We start from the raw sequence: 14,640 nt of genomic DNA on the forward strand, positions 1-14,640 counted from the left end.
TTTAATCTAGCAGCTTCCTTTAACTATAATTTTAAGCAGGAATGTAACTATATAGGTCTTATGATTCATCTCTTCACCCTCTGAAGCAGCAATTTTGAGTTTTCCATAGGATCTTGCAGCCACAATGAGAAACTAATGTCTTTGGAAAGTTTAAAAATTCTCATAGCCATTTCATCTGCTGTCCATTCTTATTTCATGCAGATTACAGAACTGTGGTTCACTCCTCATCATAACTGCTCTGTTGGGGACTGTTCAGACCCAAGGAGGTTCATTTATCCAGCATATTCCTTAATATATGTGATTGATTTTTGCTTGGAAGCAGTGGGGTGTAGAATGAGTCTGGTGGTGGTCGAAAAAGAGATGCTAGCTTATAAATATGAAGCGCGAAGCAATAATGTGGTGGTAATTGAAGAAGCGAACACTGTCACGTTTATTCTGTTCTTCTTCCTTCGAGTCTCCGTAAACCTTCCAGTGCAGACATCTTTAAGCTGATATTGCTTATTCTGGCTGCTCCTCATCTGTGTTCAGTTGATGTTACAGTCACTGTAGTATTTTGAGTGGGTTGGGGAAGCAAACTTTAAATATTTCATTGATTTTCCTGAAAGGTTTTGAGTGGTTTAACTAGTTACAACAGAAATAGTGGTAGCTAGCAATGCCTGCTGCTTTCTGATTCCCAAATCCTCAACATTATTGCAGTATTTTAGGCGATGTCTTCACTACAGCCTGGATCGACGATCTGAGATCGATCCATCGGCAGTTGATTTAGCAGGTCTAGTGGATCTTGCAGATCGATCTCCAGTCAATCCCTGTGCTCTACCCCCGATGAGAAGAGTAAGGTAAGTCGACAGGAAAAACTCTCCTGTCAACCCCTCATGGTGTAAACCCTGCGGTAACTTGACCTAAATTACATCGACTCCAGCGACATTATTCACGTAGCTGGAGTTGCGTAGCATAGGTCGACTTAGTGGTAGTGTAGACATAGCCTTGGGACTGGATCCTGCACCACTTAAATCACTGGTAGCCTTGCTGTTGTCACCAATGGGAATAGGATCAGGTTTGTAGTCTCTTGGCAGCCAGGTGACTAATGAATCCATTAAATGCTGATAGTAGTGCCTTATTTCTTAGGTTTAAGACTTGGTCTGCAGCTAACCCCATTCAGTACCATTCTAATCAACAAAACATTCCAAGATAATGTTATGGAATTCGTCTCAGGCATGGCTGGCCTAATTGCACATCACTTATCAGGCTCACAACTTTCAAGTTCATACTTCCTATCTCCCATTATCACATAGCTTGCAGTTCCAGGGGGAACGACTGCATCTGTCTTGGAGACGAGATTAACAATAATTAACCATAACCATTTGCATTTAAACACAGTGTTAAAACAATGGGCTCTTTATTACTGCCTTCTCTCAATGCAGTAATCCAGGACTTTCAAATCTGTATGCCATGGATGAGGAGTTAGGTGGTTACAGATGGAAGCCTCCTAGTCTAAGGGGAGTTTTGTTTATGTTGGGCTGCTCTGGGTAGGGTAGAGATCCAGATATTCCAGATTTGCTATCTTTGCTGCCCCTTGGCATTGAAAACCACTTACTTTCTGACACTAAATAAAGTCTTTGGACTTAATATAGGAGAATCTTGGTGAAAATTAATGGCATATGATAACAGACTAGATCAGGGATCGGCAACCTTTCAGAAGTGCTGTGCCAAATCTTCATTTATTCACTCTAATTTAAGGTTTTGCGTGCCAGTAATGCATTTTAACATTTTTAGAAGGTCTCTTTCTGTAAGTCTGTAATATATAACTAAACTATTGTTGTATGTAAAGTAAAAAAGGCTTTTAAAATATTTAATAAGCTTCATTTAAAATGAAATTTAAAATGCAGAGCCCCTCAGACTGGTGGCCATGATCTGGGCAGTGTTAGTGCCACTGAAATTCAGCTCACATGCCGCCTTCAGCACCCGTGACATAGGTTTCCTACCACTGGACTAGATGATGTAACGGGTCCTCTTCTGGCTTTAAACTCTATGAAACTCTATATGCCACTCTGCTGGGCTTACCTTGTACCAGTTCCCTCCTTTCTCCCATGTTAGATTCACCATAAACTATCTCTTATCCTAGATCAGAGATTCTCAAACTGTGGTCTGTGGATGACTGGTGGTTTGTGAGCTCCATTCAGGTGGTCTGCGGAGAGTTCCCTCTAAGGTGCATGCCTGGGTAGCCGCACACGAAAGAATGAAGGGCCACCCGCCCAATTAGTGGAGCTGCACAGGCCTGGCTCCACTAATTAGGTGCCTGGACCCTGGTGAAGACACACATGTAAGGTGAAATGGTGACCGTGGGGGGAATAGAGGGTAGGTGAGAGGGGGCAGTGGGGTGAGGAGGAGGAGTGGGGGGAATTTGGGACATGCAGGGCTGCGGCTGCTGGGGAGAGACCCCCCTCCCTCTCAGCCCCAGCTCAGGGGCTGCTGCGGTGGAGGAGACCCACCCTCCCAGCCCCAGCTTGGGGGCTGCTGGGGTGGGGGAGATCCCCCTTCCTCCCCGACCCAGCTTAGGGATTGCCACAGCAGGAGAGAGAGGGCACATCGAGCGCATTAGAAGGGTAAGACTACTGATATTAAAATATGAGTTGTGTGCTTTAATTTGTAGAACAAAAAAAGTTGATTATTATTAAGGCTTTTTTATATCGAGCGCTTTCATCCAAAGCACTTTACAATAGTTAGCTAACAGTGAAAACAGCATTTGGAAAAGCAGCAAAGAATCCTGTGGCACCTTATAGACTAACAGACGTTTTGGAGCATGAACTTTCGTGGGTGAATACCCACTTCGTCGGATGCATCCGACGAAGTGGGTATTCACCCATGAAAGCTCATGCTCCAAAACGTCTGTTAGTCTGTAAGGTGCCACAGGATTCTTTGCTGCTTTTACAGATCCAGACTAACACGGCTACCCCTCTGATACTTGACAGCATTTGGAAATATCGTTTAGTGGTCTGCCAAGACCCTCAACAATTTTCAAGTGGTCCACAAAAAAAAAGTTTGAGAATCACTGCCCTAGATTATAAACTGGCCACAAATAGAATCATGTATACACTGCAAGCTGATTATCTTGCCAGCTTATAGTAGGTGTGTAAGCCCCACTCTTGGGTGGCATGACTGAGAAGGTAGGAGTCCTACTACGAAGGGCTGTCCACTGCTTGCCAGCGGTTAAATATCCTGTGAAGGAGGAGTGGTTAACTCCAATCAAGACTGGCTGTAAAATTTTCCATAAATTGCTCTGGAGTAGAAGCACCTAGGGTGATGCTGCATTCTGGAAGAAGGATGTAACAGTCTTAATGACTTAGTGGGCTATATAGGTATTGCTTGTTCTTTCCTGCTTGCTACAACCAGATTTAGCTTTCCTGAAAAAATATCCATCCATATGAAAACTGTTTTTCATTTATGTGTTATAGCATCTTTGACCAGTCTAGTGCTTTACATTGAAACACAACCTTGTCTAATACATTGTATTTTGATCTCTCCTTCCATCAGACGGTTTTGAAATTCTTTGCAAACAATAATGAAGTTGATCTTCCAGCTCTCTTGGAAGATAGCTAAGTTATCCCCTTTTTGCAGATAGAGAAATAGAGACCCGCAGAGGTTCTGTGATTTGCTCAAGATCACCTAGGAAGTCCGTGCTGGAACCAGGAACAGAAGCCAGGTCTCCAGATTCCTAGACCTGTGCCAAAAGTGTGCCCTTCACCTGGTGTAAATAGTAGTACACCACCACATATGCTATGTGGACGTTAAAACAATGATCACTGCAATATGTTTCTTATCATTTATGTACTACCATAGGTGTATCTCTGTGTATGTTTTATGTATCTCTTATGTATACCATAGGGACAAGTAAAGGCTGCAAGGTCCCTGACCCATGCCTTTTATAATCTAGGGCCAAAATTCTTGCCATCTTTAAATGGCACCTCCCTAGAACAAGAGCATGATTGGGCACTGACCCATCATTTACCTCTCTACCACTGCTCCCAGCCAGCAGCACCAGAACCCACCTCTTGCTAGCCCCAGCCACCCTCTCGTCACCCAGAACAAATGTCTGATTCTTGCCTTGATCTAAATCCCATGGGACCCCCAAAGGATTCTGGGATTAAGCGTCAGGCTAATATATCATGGCAGGTTTTGGGATCCCAGGTGGGTAGAGTATGAGAACTCTTCCCCTGGATTAGAAAGAGAATGAACAGTAACCGGAGAGGTAATTTGTAAAGGGGGGTTAAGATGAACATTCCTAATGGACGATCTCTTGCATTTCTCATGAACAAATATTTATACAAAAAATTATAATGGTGCTTATTTGATACGCGCAAACAATGTTCAGATGTGCACAGTTTGGAAGGAAAGTGGAAAACTTGTGCAACATGGACTTAAGCGGCCTTTTTCACCCAAGCATGATTGTGCAAAGCTGTGCTAATTATGTAACTTCTGAGCAGAGGCATGCTGAAGTATTTTCATTCTAATGCCTCTAAAAAGCAGAGTGTGAAAATGGAATCATATTTCTCCTAAAAGAATGCCTTAGGGTTACTTGTTACAAACCACAAGCCTATGCAGTAGTTTAAAGATCTAAAAATGTAAGCCTTTCAAAAATAGTGTTTGGGTGGGTTATAGTACACTCGGAGCAGATGTTCAAACTCTTTAAAGAATAAAATTTCACTTCCGGAGACATTAAGCAATTGAATGAACGCTTCTGTGCAAGGTTAATTTCAAAGTTTCTCTAGGCAAAAACTAAAAATTAAGTGAATAGTCCCAGTTGCTTGCTTCAATGTATCCCGCTGAGGCCTGGATAAGTTTTATTATTTTTAGATAGATATTTTTAGGCCTTGATTTTTTTTTTCTAAAGGGGCCTCAACTCTGCCTGTGCTTTCGCAGCTGCAAATAATTGTGTGCACAACTTGAAATGTGTAAATGTTTCATATGCATAAATTTATGGTGTTTTTGTTCTCAAGAAAAATTTGAAATTCAAATTCTATATTAGTGCTTTTAGGAAAACACCTTATTTAAGGTGTTTTGCACTGTAAAGCAATTAAAGCAAAATATTGACATTTCCCAAGGGATTGTTATCACTAGGGTTTTTTGACATAAATTTCCTATTGTTGCAAGAACCAGTAGGAACATTAGTGTAGTGAAGGCTCCTGCAGCTACCATGTTATAAAGACCTGCCTTGGAGAAGTGTCAGATAACTCTGTTTAAAATGCTAGTGGCGGCCTGTAGCCCTTCTTATATTAATGCTCGCACTGTTGCTAACACCGGTAGACCTAGCCAGAAAACCCTACTGTAAACACAATTAAAATGTGTAATATGAAGAACATTTAAAACCAAAATGTTCACTGGAGTGTATTTATGGATATACTCTCCATAATTCAGTTTGTAGGTTCTCAGACCATAGTGTTCTATCTGCATGTATAAAATAATAAAGATTAATGGATCTATTCTGATCCCGCTGAATTTATTGGCAAAACTCCTGTTGAGTTCAGTGGAAACAGGCAGGATCTGGTCCTTACTTTTGATTTACTGAAGTGCTGATAGGATAGCTTTCATACCTCTGAAAATGTAAAATTTGTAGCTGATTGGATCATTTTAACATATGGCTTTAGAATGAAGGAGACATTTTCCTTGGCTATTTGGATACCCAAATATCCACGCTGCTATGTTTGAAAAGTCAAAACTTTTTTGTTTCTGTTTAGTATGGCAAATTTAATTTATTTAGAGAACACCCATGGTAAATAAGGGCTGCATACAAAATTCATGTGAATCTACTTGTATACATAGACTTGGAAGGATTAGATTTTATCAGTAAACATCAATTTCACCGTACACACTCACATACCATGAAAAAATATTTCCATTGATGATGACAGAAATTTACACATAGGAAAAATAAGAAAAATGCTGTTTGAGAACTTATTAGAGTTTGCTTTAAGGATATTTACTTTGTATATTTTTTACACAACATTGACAATTTATATTTTTATGGTTATAAAACTTGAACGTTTTGAATCTCAATATCTGCTGTTATTAAATAATCATTGTCTAATTCCCCCATTGTCTGATGTGCCCATAATTTCCCACAATTATGAAAAATTTAAAAAAGCTTAAAAATAAACATTGATATATTTATTATCTGTTGGAATTATTACAAAAAAAATAAAATTGAATTCAGCCAAACCCCCGTCAACAGTACTAGCCGCAGCAAATAAGTGCTTTTATGTTGCTGCTGGGGCAACTTGTTACAAAATACGTTGAGAAAACTAATATACCACTGCTTTGGCCCAGAGTTTCAAACTCAGCCAAACATATCCAACATCCGTATAAAAGGTTTCTTAGCCTTGAATTAAGGTACCAATAGCATAGTAAAGTGAACTGTGCACCATCCGTAGATTTACATACCACCAACAAAAATTTACTGGAGCCTCTCAAATGCTTGCAAAACAAAATATTTGTGTTTAATTCTTTGAACCAAAACCCATGCAGTATTGCCACAGAACTGAGGCCATGACACCTATCTGGGATACTCAAATACTAGCTTTAGACAAGGACTTTCTTTGCTTCAGAGACTTTTATATAAAAGACAAAAGGCCTGTAGGACCTAAGCTGCTTTTCTATATCCCTCAAGAGCAGGGCTTGGGAAATTTTTAATGTTAGGCCCCAGTTTCTCTATGTCCAAACCATTTATCAGGAAAATGGTTTACATCATGTTTAACACGATTCTTCATAAGTTTCACTGCTGCCCTTTAGGGTTCTGAATAGCAGCAGTGAAAACTGACAGGACACTATTCAGTTTTCATTTTGCTGCAGCTTGACAAAGCTGTTTGCAGCAACAGAGGCGCCAGAGCTGTCTGTGTGTAGATTCAGGAAGATAATGCTGCATCCTTTTACATTCACTTAACTTATGGAAAGTTTTTTCGAAACCATGAGGGCTAGAAACTATAATTTATTTTCTTCTTAAATAGGGAATCTTAATTTTTTAAAGAAACTGTTGGCACTCGCCTGGGAAATAATTGCAACCATATGAAAACCGATCAGTGGCTTGACAATTTTCATTGCTGCTGTTCACAATTCCACGGACAGCTGAGAAGTTAACAAGAACAGAGCACTTTCCTCCCTTCACCACATACCGGTGGTGGACTATGCTTTGTCACCAGGGTATTAAATTTTTGGCTAATAAGTTTAGTCCTCTGGCTGTTGTCTGGTAAAATACTCAAGCCCTGGATGTGTCTAGGAATTTGCCTTTAGTAATCTGCATATTAGCAAGATTCCATATTCAGTTCTGCTTTTCCACTACTGGTAAATGACATGTGCAGTCAGTGAGAATTGTATGGCCCCGGACAATGGATCAGTCTTTTACAAGCTAATGGAGACGAAGACCATTATGTGTACTTAAACTTTTTAAGAACAAAAATGGGGAAGAAACCTAGTGATTGTGGGGGGGGGGGAACCTCCTTTCATTGCTTCCAGTGAGATCTAAAGTGATATATATATTGACCAATCTGCCCTATAACTATGAATATTCAAGTAAAATGAATGATATGGGAAAAGTAATTGAAATATGTTTTTACTACTTGTATAAGGGAGAGAGAGAGAATATTAGGTTGAAAAGCAGTAGGAAAAGGAAACGATTACTGTATGTAGTACTGGCATGTTTCTAAACAGAGCAAGTGTATGTATTGACTAGCTGTAGATAAGTGTTCGGTGAACCTTTAATCTAATATTGTGCAATGGAGGCATTTTTGTCTAGACGTGAATTAAGTTTGCATGTTGTGACTTGAGAAAGGGTTTTATTGATGTGGGAGTAGTCTGAATTCATTTGAGCCAGAGTTTGGTTCTACTCCCAGTTCTGCCGCTGTGACATTGGGCAAATTGCTTCTATGCCTCAGTTTTCCCATTTGTGAAATGGGGATAATACATTGCGAATGGATGGATGGAAATTATGTTAGTTCTGTTCAATATTGTCACTGATTATTTATTACACCACTACCTTGATATAACGCCACCCGACATAACACGAATTTGGATATAATACAATAAAGTAGTGCTCTAGGGAGGCGGGGCTGCGCACTCTGATAGATCAAGGCAAGTTCAATATAACACGGTTTCACCTATAACGCGGTAAGATTGTTTGGCTCCCAAGGACAGCATTATATCGAGGTAAAGGTGTATTTACTTAGATTGTAACCTCTTTGGGGAGGGACTGACTTTTTGTTCCATGTTCGTACAGCACCTTGCACAATGGGTTCCTAGGCCATGACTGTGGCTCCTAGGTGCTATGATAATACAAATAATAAATAATAATTCTTGTGTAGGGAAATGCAGGATTGGGCCCACAGTCTGTGATTAAGGCTGGGATTTTGCAATGGCATCAAAGGGAATGACTTGAATGAGAGTTGGGTGTCTCATTTCCTTATGTCCATTTGGAAATCTCAGCTGGAGTAACTGACAGCTAAAGTCCTTTGGTTTTGGTATTTATTAGTTTTTTGCAAAAAAAATAATAATTGTTTGCGTTGAAAAAGTCAGTATTTGGGCTTTACTGGTTTTATTTTTCTTCTACCTGAATTTTGGGTGAGCCAGGACCTCTTCCCCCATCCCCCTCTCCTTGCAACAGGGAGGAGTAAAATGGGCAGGGAGCCAGGTCTGACAGCTGAGACCACCCGACTGCTGAAGTGACAGGCACACAGGGAGCAGGTGGTTTCCTTAAGGGCAATGTTGTGTGTATTGGGCACCTCTCCCCATCCTGTTGCCCTTTGTGATTTTTATTGCATTTTCACTCTTTTTAAAAAACTTGGAATAAGTTCCTGGGAAATTTTAAACAAAACTAAAAACCACCAGGACCATATTTATAGTGTAATGATGGGTGGCCAGATTTTCAGCTCCTGAGCAAGCTGTTATCAACTCAAGTCTGTCACTAGTCGTTCTTTTTACACGGGGAGACCTCAATTCCTGACACAAAGGGTCCATATTACAATGTGGATAAATCTTTATTTGTTTTTTGTTTTTTTTAAAAAGAAATGGCCTGCCTGGGGAGGACAGTATTCAAGCTATATCTAAAATAAACCCTATGAAATTTCTGACAGATCCTTTCTGATGCCTTCCAAAGTAGACTTACGTGCTGCAAAATGCTTTATCAAACATTCCCAGACAAAGAGACTGACTCATATTCTATTTCCAGGGGCTCTTATGTTAGAAAAACAATCCCTCAGTTGTGATGTACCTGCTGTAGGTAATTCTGCATTGGCTATCTCTGTGTGAAAACAGCAATAAATATGTTGCTGGGTTGTTTGTGATCATAAATGCTTGAAAAATTATGATATATTTACCTTCCACCTATAGTAAACATGCACTGTACATATTTGATTCTGTTTGAATTGACAGATCTTGTGTTAAGGCTGAGAGAATCTGAATTGTCCTGTCCCTTAAAAACAAACAAGTATAAAGCTGTGTGGCGGAGCTTATTCAAAGGCTGCAATAAAGAGAATCTGTGGTGGCATAAACCAATGATGGGGTGCACAGTATGGTCCTTTCAGCCAGAAATGTACCTTTTTATTTTTTGTTTTGTGTGGCATCTTGATGATGATCTGAGGGACATGCGATAAATTGTATTTGCAGCATATGAGAAAATGTTGATAACCCTGAGATGATAAAGATGCATTAGAAAGTGGGCAAAAGTGGTGTTTTTTGCTTTTTGTTTTTTTTAACATCTCTGTATTGTTGATGTCAGTAAAGGATTTAAATGACATGTCTTCGAACCCTGTAGTAGCCAAGTCTTGAGTTACTGCATTCACTGTTGTTACCTAATATTTACATTAGCACCCAAAGGTCCCAACCACGACTGGGGGCTGTTGAGTTGGTCACAGGGCACATGCATGCAAAAGCAAAGTCCCTGCCTTGAAGGGTTAACAGGCTAAGGCCTAGAATGAACCTCTTACTGTGGAGAGCAGGTACTCCCAGGAGTAGTTCCAGTTAAGTTAACAGCTGATGTGTGAAGGGTAAGGGAAGAAATTGTATGATTCAGATAAATTATTAAAATGGGAGAAGCCAAAGGGCCTGATCTGTTTCAGAGGTGGAAATTCAGAATAACTCCATCGACTCCATTGAAAAAAATATGGCAATATTGTGGATCTGTGGTCTCCATCTGTACCACACTCACCTCTGTGCTTTGGGAATGTTACTGGCATAACAAAAAGACCTGACCTAAAGCTCATTAAAGCCAATGGATTTGGGAATCTTTCCGTTGACTGCAGAGGGCTTTGGATTGGGCCGGTAGAACGGATGTGGGATCCAAGCTCTGAGCTCTTTTATATGGGAGTAAGTAAACAGTCCCTGTCTAATGATTAACTGGAGTGAAACTGCTGGTTTTATACTCCATTGAGTAACAAAGTGAAGGAGATCGCAGTTCAGATTTGGTTAAAGCTTGGATTCAGTTTTCGCTCTGGAAAAAAAACGAAGAGGTCTTTGAGTTTCTCTCAGTAGCTCTATATTAAAAGGTCCGCAGTGTTCACCTGTTCCATCAACCATGAGGATCGAGGTCTGTATGTTTTTTTATGCAATGTCAAATCAGTTTCTCTCTGAAACACCGCATGCTGTGAGGCAATTTTTGTCTTTGAAATGAGTCGGTGGTTGTCTCGTGTGAGTGTTCAGTTGCAGTGGGCCACCTTCTACTGGTGGGGCTCTGTGATAGTAAACGAAGGCAGAATTTGGCCCAAGATGTTTAATTTCAGATACAGGAGTTCTGTGTGCTGAGACTGGTGCTGTTAAATGTAACTAGGTATTAAATGCTGCAAACAGATCATTTCAAAACTAATTTGCGGATTAGCTGCTAATAAAAAGCTCTCTTTTATTGTGACTTATGTATGATAAGAAAAAGCTTTTTACAGCTTGACAATGTGAATATAAATTCAGTGTAGTTTCATTGACTTCAAATCACTGAAGCTGTGCCAGTTTCACACCAGCTAAAAATATAGCCCTTAATTGTTAAAGTTCCCAGGTAGGGTGACTAGATGTCCCGATTGTATAGGCACAGTCACCGATTTTTGGGCCTTTTTCTTATATAGGCTCCTATTATCCCGCACTCCCTGTCCCGATTTTTCAAATTTGCTGTCTGGTCACCCTATTCCCAAGTCAAAGTAGGATGTTTTATCCAAAATCTAACTGTAATCAAGATGTGAATTCTCATTGTGCATTTTGGGAAATATTTTCCAAATTAAATTCTTCTTCTTTTTTTCTAGGTAACAACAAACAAAAAAAGAGGGTAAAATAATTTGTTTAAAACACATGATTCTGTTTAGTAGTGCTGCATTACAGTACTGGACGTACCTAAGAGAGATCATATTTTCCACTGTAGCTATTAAATGGGGTTACTGGTAGTGGGAAGTAAAGTCTCAATGACTCCACATATACACCCAGTACTCAATGTATTAACTGTTTTTTTCAGACCTCAGTCTCTTGTAGTTTATGCTCTTGAGGCCCCAATGAAGCAAAACAGATTTAAGCCTATGAGTTGTCTCGTTAAAGTCAATGGGACAATTCACATGCTTGACTGTAGGCATGTGCTTAGTTATTTTGCTGAACTTAGTCCTCAGTGTTAAGATTTGATAACTCAGAAAGTCTGATTTATTGAAGTCCATAGCCTGAAGAATTTGGAGGAGGAAATTGTTCCTCAGTTTCCCCCCATCCACCCAAGAATACTGTGATTTATTTTTATATATATATATAATATAATATTTTGGTGTAAAATTTAAGAAGTTAAAGTAAACTGCTCTGGAGCCTTATGTCTACCTACTGTCAAATGCATCTGTATCTATATATAAAAAGATAAATGTTACCCACATAACATATTTTAGCTGTATGGATGCAGCCACCAATTCTGTATTTCTTTGTGAAACAAGGTCCTTAAATGTTTTAGCATAATTGTTTCTTGTGTTTTACAGATAACTTGAGTGAGGACACTGAACTCAAAGATCCATATCTTATTCCAAGCAATATCATGGCTGAACCAGACTACATAGATGAAGACAACCCTGAACTAATTAGACCTCAGAAACTAGTCAATCCTGTGAAATCATCCCGGAATCATCAGGACCTTCACAGAGAACTCCTTATGAACCAGAAAAGGTGAATTCAATGGAACTTTTACTCTGTAATCAAAGGGCTTGTCTTCATGTACAGCGCTACAGCTGCACCGATGTAGCTGTGCTGTGGTGAAGTTACTATTATGCAGATGGGAGAGCTTCCCAAGAGGCGGTAGTTTCTCCCATCAACAGCACTGTCTACACCAGGGATGAGGTTGGTATAACTACGTCATTTGGGGTGTGGATTTTTCACACCCCTGAGCAACGTAGTTGTACAGATTTAGGTCTGTAGTATAGACTCGGCCGGTGTTGCGCTACCCAAAACGTGATTAACATTTTGTGTAACTTTAAAGATTCATTTGGGGGGTAGGGATAGCTCAGTGGTTTGAGCATTTGGCCTGCTAAACCCTGGGTTGTGAGTTCAATCCTTGAGGGGGCCATTTACAGAACTGGGGTAAAAATCTGTCTGGAGATTGATCCTGCTTTGAGCAGGGGGTTGGACTACATGACCACCTGAGGTCCCTTCCAACCCTAATAGTCTATGATTCTGTGAAGGCTTTGGGCTTGTCTACACAAACATTAAATTTGCAGAAAGCTGGGTTGTGAATCTACACCTCTGAAGTGGGACTAGATCAAAGTGAACTAACAACCTGTCAGTGTACAGCTGCAGGGTCCACAGGGAACAATGAGTCTGCAGCAGGCTAGTGCAGGGTAGTTTCACACCTCAGCTTGCTTCAAACTAAAATTTTTGTAGAGAAACCCTAAATCACAATGGCTACCCATAACATTTAATTCTATTTCAAGTGTGTGCTGGATTGAGTTGACCGGTCCTTTTTCTTGGTAGCTGTATTTTGTGTTCCAGAATCTAATCTTGTGTTTCTTTTTTAAAATATTTATTATTAATTAATATTTATATTGCAGTAGCACCTAAAAACCTCAACCAGATTGCATCTTGTTGTGCTAGGTGGTGTGAAAGCATGTATGATGGACCCTGCCCAAAAATATTTCTTAGTCTAGGTCTGTGCTGGGTATCTTTTTAGTTTGTTCTTACTCCCACTGGGGAACTACAATGCAGCACTCTGGTGTGCGTTGCAATTCACACCCCTGTAGTCTGAATCGTGGGGCCATGTATACAAGCCCTTGGATAATCTTCAGAATCTGAATTGTAAATACATAAACTGATGCAGTTTACAAACAGCCCGGAACAACATCTCTGGGAAAAGTGCAAGCTTACCCTGTTTATCTAAGTGGGATGAAGACTTGGAACGTAGTGATGTTAATCATTAGCTGTCTCACAGCTGATCAGAATGCACAGTAAAGAAGGAAGTTGATCATATGAAGCGCTGCAAAATCTGCTGTAAATGGCATTTCATTTGGCCTCACAAGTAGGCAGAGTCTGAGTTGTGGGCAGGGTTGGAAAAACACTATTGCTGGTTTTTGCCACCCTCCAGCCTGATTCCTTATTTACAAAGACACCTATGGTCACATTTATTATTGAAGATATAATTTCTTATCAGTTCTATAGTCTTCTTTACAACTAAATTAGGTGTATATTTGCCATCTGCTTTCCTGATGCATATGCATTACAGTACATTATGCGAGTGCTACTTCCTTCATGCTGGTAGATGATAAATAGCACACAGCTTTGTTTATATACTGCTTAAGAGCTGAGAGGCGAGATCCTGATTCTGTTGACATCTGTGGGCCCAGGACTCAGTCCAGAGTTAGCTGGGTTTCTGTTTTAAATTAGTCTGCAATGGAGGGGAATAATTTTGAAAAATTTAAAAATAGTCCACACAACCAGACTGTAAAATGAGCCAGATTACTGGAAAGAATTGTCAATTTAAATGGTATTAAAGATTTGACTGATTGCAGGTGATATCCCTTTGCCAATACTTTGCTGAGAAACTTGGTATCCTCTTGTGCTTTTCAGTCCATGCTGTGTCAAAGTAAGGTTTCCAACTTGACTTCCTTCTTTTTCATTAATGTATTAGTAAAATCCCTGGTCTGAGCTCTAATACAGAGACCTGGGCACTGGTATATTCTTAACGAGGACACTTTTTAGCTCTGCAGCCTTGGGCAAGCCATTTAACCTCAGTTTTCACATCTGTTAATTGGAAATTATACGTACTGACCTTGCAGGAGTGTTTGTGAAAGTTTCAGTATATTACTCCTGGGGAATTCTGCACCAAAAAAATTAAAAATTCTCTGCACAATATTTTAAAATTCTGCATATTTTATTTGTCAATAAATAAAGGTGGAGGTTCCAGCATGGCAGTGGGGAGCACAGGCCACTGGCTGCACAGAGGTGGGAGATCACCCTGCAATATTGCCGCTCCCCACCCCCAGCGACATGGACTTGGCAGTGAGGCTGCATCTGATCCTGATGCAGGGCAAGGGCTGGGCCTGCCCCAGAAATACTCTGAGGCCCTGTCCCTCCATGTCAGATGCACTAAAATAGCAAGCAAGAGGGACAGAGTCTCAGACACATACCCAGCCCTGGCCCCGATCCAGGTGTGAGGCAGGCAGG

General features: G+C 40.2%; 1 protein-coding gene across 3 annotated transcripts in view; it reads left to right on the forward strand.

Annotated features, from left to right (window-relative positions):
- The window catches only part of LOC115652695 (protein FAM107B), a 93,282-nt gene that overhangs the window by 64,842 nt on the left and 13,800 nt on the right, over positions 1-14,640 (forward strand). For 2 of the 3 annotated variants that reach the window (XM_030565280.1, XM_030565118.1), the window contains exon 2: positions 11,970-12,153. In XM_030565280.1, coding sequence (XP_030421140.1) covers positions 12,026-12,153 — 128 coding nt within the window. In that variant the 5' untranslated portion in view covers positions 11,970-12,025. Of the gene's footprint in view, positions 1-10,447; positions 10,568-11,969; positions 12,154-14,640 lie in introns of those variants that run through there. The other variant, XM_030565206.1, reaches the window with a different exon arrangement.

Source organism: Gopherus evgoodei, chromosome 1, assembly GCF_007399415.2.
Source record: "Gopherus evgoodei ecotype Sinaloan lineage chromosome 1, rGopEvg1_v1.p, whole genome shotgun sequence".
NCBI lineage: Eukaryota > Metazoa > Chordata > Testudines > Testudinidae > Gopherus > Gopherus evgoodei.